A 9,502-nucleotide genomic window follows, 5' to 3' on the forward strand; every position below is an offset into this window, starting at 1 on the left:
AATGCAAAGGCTCAACAACAACAACAATAATCCGGTATAATCCCACTAGTGGGGTCTGGGGAGGGTAGTGTGTACGCAAATCCTACCCCTACCCTGGGGTAGAGAGATTGTTTCCGATAGACTCTCGGCTCCCTCCCTCCAAAAACTCCCCACCTTACTCTTGGGATGACTCGAACTCACAACCTCTTGGTTGAAAGCGGAGGGTGCTCACCACTAGAGCAACCCACTCTTGTCTAAGGCTCACGGATGTAAATTGATGCTCTCATCAGGGGGAGTTAATACACAGTTTCTTTTTCCCTTGCAAAGTTTTGTCCCACTGAATTTTTCTTATAAGATTTTTAATGAGACAACCAAAAAGCGTATTTCTAAACATGTGTACTCTTTTTCCTTCACTAGGTTTTTTTTTTCTAATAGAATTTTAACAAGGCACATTATCTATGGACATCCAAAGGAAGTGTTATAAGAAAAATCAAATTATGGTGGATGTCTATCTTCTTCCATGATCTTCCTCTCAAATGCTTAATGACATTTCTTCATTTTTCATACCTATTTTAAAGGCATGGGAAAGAATACACAATTGAAGAAGAAATAAAATCTCCCCCTTTTCTCAATCTCCATTTCTTGTTCATGTTTTACTAAATTGCTTTTATTTCATAATAAGAATTTACATGTTTACATATTTGCTAGTTCAGTTAACATCTTTCGAGAAAACTTTCCCAGAATATGAAAAGCTTGAAAAGGATCAAGGCTAATTAACAAGCTAACTGAACGAGAATGAATACAGCAGTTTCTAGGTAAGAAAGTACATCACTGCAGTAACAACCTTTGTTGAAAGGAAAAATCACCACTACAAAAGAAATTCCCCCTTTTTAATAACTAGAAATTTCAATAAGAAGCATAACGCAACATGGATTGAAAAGAGACAATGTCATAACAAGATCTGATTACAGCAATGAATGAGAATCATAAAAATATCACTGCAACTCATTCTCTCATTTGGTGGCCTGTGCGATAATGTTACTAATAGAACTTGCCTCTTCTTTGGCAGCCTCAACCAAAGAATCCTGCAACTCGTTGCCGGCATTCAGTTTGAAGATTAATAAAGAATAAAGTATCATTACCTGTGAATGCATCATTAAGCGTGTAATGAGGAATACCTGTGCAGCAATTAGACGAGCAACAGTTTTCTTGCTTGATTCTTGGAGTTCACCAGCAATCACAAGTTCATCCAATATATAGTATGCCTGCCAAATCATTCACGTGGTTTAGAAATATTTAAGCTATACCCTATCAAGTTGTTTAATATGAAAATGCATTATAGATGGAACGATAGAGAGCCAAGTAGTTGCTACTGTTTACACCCTACTCTCAAGTTCAATCAGTACATAATTCATCGCTAGCAAGTAGTAACCTTTATTAGTGTATTAATACATGACAGAAGAGAAGACTATGAAAAGGTTCTTTATTAATTTAGAAAGCAATATGAATCTACTTCCCCAAATAGATCAAAAGCAAGTTTAACTAGTTCAATCTGGTGCAGCATTACACAACTATCATCATTTGAAAAGCTAACAATACCAAAGAATAGGCAAAGGAGAAAGATAAAGATTGATAGCCTTCGGATAAATAGCTCTTTTCTTAGATTTAATTATTCCAATAAGATAGAGTTTCGAGTCTTACATAATCACAATAATTTCTTTTTTGAGAAAAGGTATGTAATAATCACAATTTATTTCATAGAGAATCACAATTGATTTCCTAGAGAAGTAGAGAACCCAATGACTTCTTTTCGAACTATAATTTTATTTCTATCAAACCTTTGTTTTTTCGTATATTATACAAACCATTTCTTTTCATCGTTATATAGTGCTCTTTTTTTGCGGTATGTTAAATTCATAATCCATGGAGAATATTTACGTGATTAAGAATCCACCGATCAAAGTTACTATTGCCAAATGGACTCCCCCCACCCCCCACCCCCACCCCCACACACACACCATGCTCAAAACCTTTCAAGTGTTTAGTAACTAAAATTAAAGAGAGGATCTGCTCTTTTTTTCAAAATATGATTCTTCATCAGATATAACTTTCAAATATCACAGATCTTCATTTCTAATAGCGAAACTTAGATCTTCGTTTCTAATGGGGAGAATTGCTGATTTCTTTAAAACTTTGGAAGTTTTCCAAGGCCTCAAAGAGTATGAAGAAACCCTACTCTGGAAAAATTGCAAGAATGGAATCTACACTGCCAACTCTGCCTATCTTTTGCTCTCAAATACAGGTCAGTAAAACCACAGTTTTCAAACTCTGAGGCCCACAATGTTAAGGAACAGTTGCTAGAGTACAACACTGTTCCTTAACCATGCCTGCGACTACTGAAGGTTCCGTGAGACGGAAGACATGGTGGAGATTGATAACTGCTTGCATATGGTGGACAGTATGGAAAGAGAGGAACTCAACAGTTTTTGAAGACAGATACAATACTCTTCAGAATGTTAAGATGAATTGTATTCTTTTATTTCTTTTTTTGGTGTAAAGAAAATCATGTAGAGAATACAGAATCCTGGTTCGCATGTTAGGCTTTTTGTAATTAAGGTGGATCAAGCTTGGTCTATCTTTCCCTGTACATATGGCTTTGCACTGCCTTAATGCTTTTCATTACTTTAATTTGTTACCAGTCTCGAAAGAAAATACCCAACTTATGATGATGAAGAGGGCAGTTACATACTTGCATATATTAAAGTTCTGAGCGACTAGCAAAGTACTAATATTAAGATTGGGAAAAGGTAATCTATCTACACTTAAACAAAAGAAAATGAGGGACGGTTTAGCACCGAAAATAAGATGATTTGAGGTTTTGAGCGCCCGTTGTTCCCATCTGAGATCAAGCATAAATGCAGAGACCAAGAGCAAAGAAATAGACGGGTAATAAGAGAGAAGGCAAGATAGGAGTTAACCAATATCATGGAAGCTCTATATTGTTAGTAATCTATCTATATAAGCCCCAAGAAGTGATCACAAATGTCACCTAAATTGTCGTAATGTCCACTAGGAAAACCAGTAAATCTTAGGTGAAGGAGAGAGACTGAGAAGGCACAGATTGTAGATATCCCTAAACAAATTCAATGAACATACCTTGTGAAAGTTGAAGATTAAGTCCAGCTCACAGACCTGAAGGGAAAGAAAGCCAGCAACATAAATATAAAACAGAACAAGTAATACCATCTTAGTAGCTTTACCCAATCAAAATGCAATTTAGAAACTCAATCAGAAAAAGTTGCTTTAAAGTTTGAGAGCCTTACACTTCCGAAGTATCGGTCCAGAATCTCAACATAATGGTGTATGATTTCCAGGACCTCCAACTCATTGTCCTCTTGGTCTATGCACATACAGAAATACAGGCTTGCATATCTGTTAAATTGACAGCCCATACAAAAATTGGAACTAAATTTACTTTGTCTTACAGGGAGAAACGATAAGTAGATTCTGCCTAATTAAAGTGCAAATCATAAGACGTGACTTGGGAATAAAATTAGATCACCTTACCTTTTATAAACAACTTTATATCCTCTCCACTCAACAAAATTGCAAAGCTTCGGTCCTCGAGTGAGAATCATACCACTTAGTTCACGGATTACCTTTAAGCAAGTTGCATCGACATGTATTTATTAAAATAAAGAATGGAAAAAAACTTTTGCATAATCAGTACTATACATGGAATGCACAGGAAAGAAATAGAGTGTTTGCAGGAATGAGAACTCGTGAAAATAAAAAAGTGAAATAATTATTCACTTCTCTACCTTATCAAAAATAAAACAATTAATTCACATCCCTCTACTACAATTTAATGACCTCAAATAATTGCAAGAGCAACCTATTCACCTTGCCAGGGAAGAAAAATAAAACAGATAGTACTTTCTTTTTTTTTTGAAAAAAAAAACAATGATTAAAAGCAAGCAATTACGCTTTACATCATACCTTCTATAATTTCTTTATCTTACTTTTCGGCTACGAAATCTTTGTAAGTTTCACATCTACCTTAACATCCCAATTCAGGCTCTTTGTACCCTCTTAATTGCATAATTTATCCTTTATTGGAAGGTTTTGAGCATTGTTTTGGTTTTTCGTAGTTTACTCTTTTTCTTATATTTTAATTCTCCCTAGTTTGCAAGAAAATCCTTTTATTGACTAGTTGAATTCTCAATTATGACAACCAACCAGTCTCTCTCGCTCTACTCTTTTTTTGACAAGGACAAACCAGTCTGAGTCATAAGGCAATACCATCTCTTTTTTTATGTATATTGCTTCCAACCTTTTTTCAAAGTTTCTTCACGAGAAAGGTGAGTTCCTAGAAGACACTTACAGATTTATCCAGGGTAGAAGTAAGCTTACAACACAAAGGGAAGGAGAGGTCCCATATCTGCCAGTGAGTGGCTGAAGTTTGTTTAGGGATAAAAGTAACACAGCTTCTGAAATCATTTCCTCGAGGAAGTAGGAACAAGGCATTTACTTATCAAGAATGAAGATACTAAAGAATGCTAAAAATAAACCCAAACAAGTGACAAAGAGGGAGAGGCCAATGAAATAAGGGGCAACAATGAACTAAGAATGTGAGGTGAGAGTCCCCAACACATTGTCGTCCCTAAATCATATCGATGAAAACATCTTATTTAAGATCCCAATTAAAATATCAGCAGACTGAGGAACAAATACAATCAGATTTATTATAGTTTCCTTAAGGAAATCAGATAAACACCAAAAGATATTTATCACATCCTATCTCGAGAAGGCCGGAAGTATACCTTGGTTCTCTCTTTTTGTGTATATGGTGAATACCACTTGGTTAGCCTCACTTTTCCCTGCCGGCTAATGAGCAGCACAAAGTGAATCTGGAAGAGATCAAAAACTATTTGTTATACTGCTATGGATAAATAAACATATAGTCCCAACTGCTATAGTAGAAAATATAACATTTGCATCCAGTGAGCTGTTACTAAGATAAAACTATTGCCATAAACAATTTAAGAAATTGTCAGCCAAATATAATTAGTCATCCCATCTTTTTGATGGCGTGCAATATGCAGCACTGTCTGTAGTTTCTTTATTTTTTATTCTTTGATAACTGAGAATCCCCGAGTGCCAGTGGCACACAGTCTTAAACTCGGTGGATAATGGGCCCACCCCTTTACCATTCTCCACTTAAATACCAAGCTTTTGCCAGTGACATGGTTTCAACCAGTGCGTGCTATAGCTAAAAGAGTGATATATGCTTCTGTTTCTTGGTTAGTGAGATATTTTTTGGGTTTTAACTTTGCTATTTACTGTTTGAATGTCCAATTTATCTTCGTAGTTGCTTTCTCATGGCTGGACTATGGATTCAGATGGATGTTGCCTATTATAGGCTCCATAGAATGATGTTAAGGTACGCAGACAATCAAGAAGTTGTATACATATTCTGATTTCAGATGTTGATTTTTCTGTTCCAGAATTTATTTATTATAGAATTATGTTGGGAGCATAGCCAATCAAAATGCTGAAAAAGTCGGGGGTTTATCAGCTATTACAAGAATGAATCTTCAACCCTCTGCTACTATTCTTCCTCATCATCTTCTCAAAGTTTCTGCTGTTTTTTGTCTTTTAGCAGCGGGTTAACTACAAAATCCCAAAGACCCTCATCACCTAAGCATTATGTCTCTCTCCTTTATCCCAAATTTTTACATGTCTCAAACATCAAGTGATTCCCCAGAATCCATTTACAGAAATATGAACAGCAGGAATTAGCATCAACTTTTTTCATTCTCGAAGCCTCAACACTCCATCTTTTTTATAAAGTAATAAATTTTATTACTGTTTGGGCAAATAAAACTTATTTGTATACAAGAGGTATAACAAAAAGTAGAAAACATACAAAAAGAGATGGTTTTCTGCGAGCGACACTCAATCATCTATACATACAAGGACCTTATGAGTGCACCAAAAAGAAATAAGGGATAAAAGACTGCTCCTCAACTGAACAAGAGACGTCTCTACACCTGCAAAAACTCTCCTATTTCTTTCCCTCCAAACTACCCACAAAAAGAGCTAGTGGTGCAAGCTTCCACGCCCTGCTTCTCCTTTTTCTACAACAGTTCCAGTTGATCACACCTCTTTCACCGTGGCTGGCATCACCCAAGATATACCAAACCAATTCAGTATCTCCCACCACCTCGACTCAATCGCACAATGAATTAGGAGGTGATCAAGATCTTCCCCGAACTCTTACACATGAAACACCAACTGACATACGTAATATTCCTCTTCCTCGGGTTCTCAGCCGTCAAAATTTCTCCTCTTTCTACTAACCAAGTAAAGAAGCAAACCTTCTCGGTGCCTTGAGGATCCAAATCGAACTATTCGGAAAAGCCAACTCCTCCCTATTCAGAAGCTTTCTATAACAATTTAACAGAGAACAAACTATTATTCCCCAACCCCCACCTCCACGCATCGAAGCCTCAAAACTACATCTTTCAGCCTAAAAGGTAAAACCCATAAGCTCATCACTTTCTCTATCCAATTACACGTAATCTATCAGAGCAGGGGCCGACTTAGAATAGAGGTAATGGGTTTGGATATTTGGCTCAGACCCTATACTCGCGTTCAAAAATTCAGTACTAGGTACAAATAATATATTTTGAGCCCAGAAAACCCAGTAATTCATATCAGAGTTCAAGATTCTAGTAATCCAGATTTCTCTTACACTTCATAAAAATCCAATCTTTCATCTTCTAATAGGAATTATGCCAAATGTTTGAAACCGCCTTTCTTTTGTGCATTTAGTGAAATTGGATATGATCCACGGAACCCAAATCCTCATGTGAGCTAGAGCTAGAAAAAATCAACAATTTAGAGAAAACCTACGAAATATTCAAACAAAATTCAACACACTTAAGACATCCACAACAAGATCTGGAATCAGATTGAAATTCCAACCGTGTTGAACAAATAAAAAAATTGCCATGTGAAATTTTGACAAATATATCTTAATCAAGCATCAAATGTAACAACTATTCACCAGATCAAGCTCGAGAAACATAAATAGATAAAAAATGAGAAAAGAGATTGGGTTTTAGTTTTGTTGATAATAAGGAAGGAGAAGAGTAAAGATCTGGCATACCATGATTGGTGATCCGAAGAACAAACACCTCCTCCTCTTCCTTCTTCTTCTGCTAAGGTGAATGTGTGAGAGAACAAGCTTATACTTCTGTTCGCATTATTCGTATACTGTGTTTCTTGTAGAGTTTTTCTTTTTCTTTTCTCCTTTGTCTTTGTTCTTTTTTATTTTCATCATGGGAAAAGTGAAAACTAAGGGCGTTTAATAGGGGAAAAAACAGAAATAGCCATGATAATTGAAAAAAAATCATAATTTTAAAAGTAATTAAAATTTAGTCACCTTTTTTATATAAAGATAAATTTTGAACAAAAATACTCTTAAAAATTCGGAAAAATTCTAGCATAATATGCTGGAGTTTAAATTTTTTGCATATGAGATTCTAGCATAATATGCTGGAATTTCGTAATGTGCAGGAGTTCTAACATAATATGCTGGAAGTTTATTCGCATGAGCTCAATAATCCAGCATATTGCTGAAACTTTCCGTGTGCTGGAATTCCAACATAATATGCTGGAAGTTTATGTGAAGGAACTCCATAATCCAGCATGTTATGCTGGAACTTTTCGTGTTTCAGCAAAATAGTGGTTATTTTTAATAACTTTGCAAACGTTATTAAATCTTATGCATTTAATAACCATATCTATCCCCAAGATTACCAAGGGTATCCAAATTTTGTGGAATGATATGGTGTATGCTAATGAATTTGTCATCTTATCCATTTTTTTTCTAGCAAAAAGTAGAATCCTCGTAACTATTTTGTACGGATATTTAATTCTCCAGTTCAAGGGGTTTCTCAAAAAAAAAAAAAAAAAAATTATCAAGCGAGTTGATTGTTTTATTAGTTTAATAATATCTTCTAATATGTGAGGAAAAATGTTACTGATATTAGTAATTTCATCTTACATTAACTTTAACTTACATTGTAATACTGCAAGTTATCAAAATTGGAGCTAATTTGTATAAGGAAGGGGGTTCTTTTCCTTTTTCCCTCTTAACAAATCCATAAAAATAATAAGGCCTCCATTACCGTTCATCTATGCTAATGCAACATCACTCTCTTTAATAAGAGTTTATTCCAATTGACAGTAAAAATAAAATCATAATCATAGGCTAAGGGTGGTCAATCGATTTAATCGGTGACGAAAACAAGATCGATATAACCAAAAAAAGTTGTTTTCTCAAACTGTTAGAATAAATTTTATTTTATCCCTTAACTTTTAAAATATGTGGAAAAACTCTATTCACATTTTAAAGGATAGAAAGCTCCCTTAACCTTGAATCCGCAACAGTCAAGATGAGACGGTTATTGTACTTTTAAAAGGTTAAAAATGACTTTCAAATACTATGAATTATAATTGCATTTTCAAAAATAAATAAATTATGAAAAGATTACTAATACTATATATTGTATTAAAATGAGCAAATTCCATTCAATTCTCTAACTACAGATTCATGTCATTTTTCGTAGGATACCTGACAAATCGGAATCATGCCTTATTAAAAATGATATGACGCTTACATGATAATACCATTCCAACTCAGCATAGCGCTTTGCCTCCAAAGGATCATAGTTAGCTCGTTTATGTTTAATGCCAATAACTAGTGTAGAATACTTGTGTAGCAGGTAAGCTAGAATAACTTTGATAAAAATAAATTTGATATTGCAATTGCACATCGCTAAAGAGATGGCTATAAGATTACCATAATCAAGTAAGCACTCTAAACCTATTTACTAAGTAAGAGGAATACTACAGATCATGAGGAAGTCATTTGTTTATCACATAAATTATTACTTTATTGCTAAATAATTTTTTTTATCACCTCTAAAGTCACTGCAAACGACTTATAAGTGATACGAAAATAATTCTAAATCTTTCAAAAATAATCACATATATTTTACTTTGCAGTCGATGGGATTACTTTCCTCCTGGCACCATAATGCTTTCTCTCACATCACAATGCTTAGTGTGTTTTTTATGATTTTTATTATAATTTTTTCTGTTTTGATTTTTTATTTAATAGTTTTATCTGAAAAGTTAGTACTACTTACTCCATATCTTATTTGATAGCAGTAGGGTCCACATAGTAATAATAACTACATATATTTTAGCAAATATAGTAGTAATAAGTACACACACACATATATTATATTATTTATATTATACATTGGGTTGGCGATGAACGTGTTGACGCGCCACATTCAGGGGGGTGTCATGGTGTATGTTATTTGCAGATGACATAGTGCTAATCAATGAGACGCGCTGCGGGTTAACGATGGGCTTGAGTTGTGGAGGCAGACCCCGGAGTCTAAAGGTTTCAAGTTGAGTAGGATAAAAACTGAATACTTAGAGT

The 9,502-nt window shown here is 34.7% G+C and overlaps 1 protein-coding gene across 1 annotated transcript; it reads right to left on the bottom strand.

The window, feature by feature from the left end:
• Positions 1 to 722: 722 nt before the first annotated feature.
• Positions 723 to 7,326, bottom strand: LOC107769310 (AP-1 complex subunit sigma-1). The gene is made up of 7 exons (XM_016588518.2): positions 7,154 to 7,326; positions 4,803 to 4,889; positions 3,547 to 3,638; positions 3,303 to 3,411; positions 3,136 to 3,171; positions 1,158 to 1,244; positions 723 to 1,064 (listed from the first exon to the last, which is right to left on the bottom strand). The coding sequence occupies exons 1-7, from the start codon at positions 7,154 to 7,156 to the stop codon at positions 993 to 995; spliced, it is 486 nt and encodes a 161-aa protein (XP_016444004.1). The 5' UTR covers positions 7,157 to 7,326; the 3' UTR covers positions 723 to 992.
• Positions 7,327 to 9,502: the final 2,176 nt, after the last annotated feature.

Source organism: Nicotiana tabacum, chromosome 13, assembly GCF_000715075.1.
Source record: "Nicotiana tabacum cultivar K326 chromosome 13, ASM71507v2, whole genome shotgun sequence".
NCBI lineage: Eukaryota > Viridiplantae > Streptophyta > Magnoliopsida > Solanales > Solanaceae > Nicotiana > Nicotiana tabacum.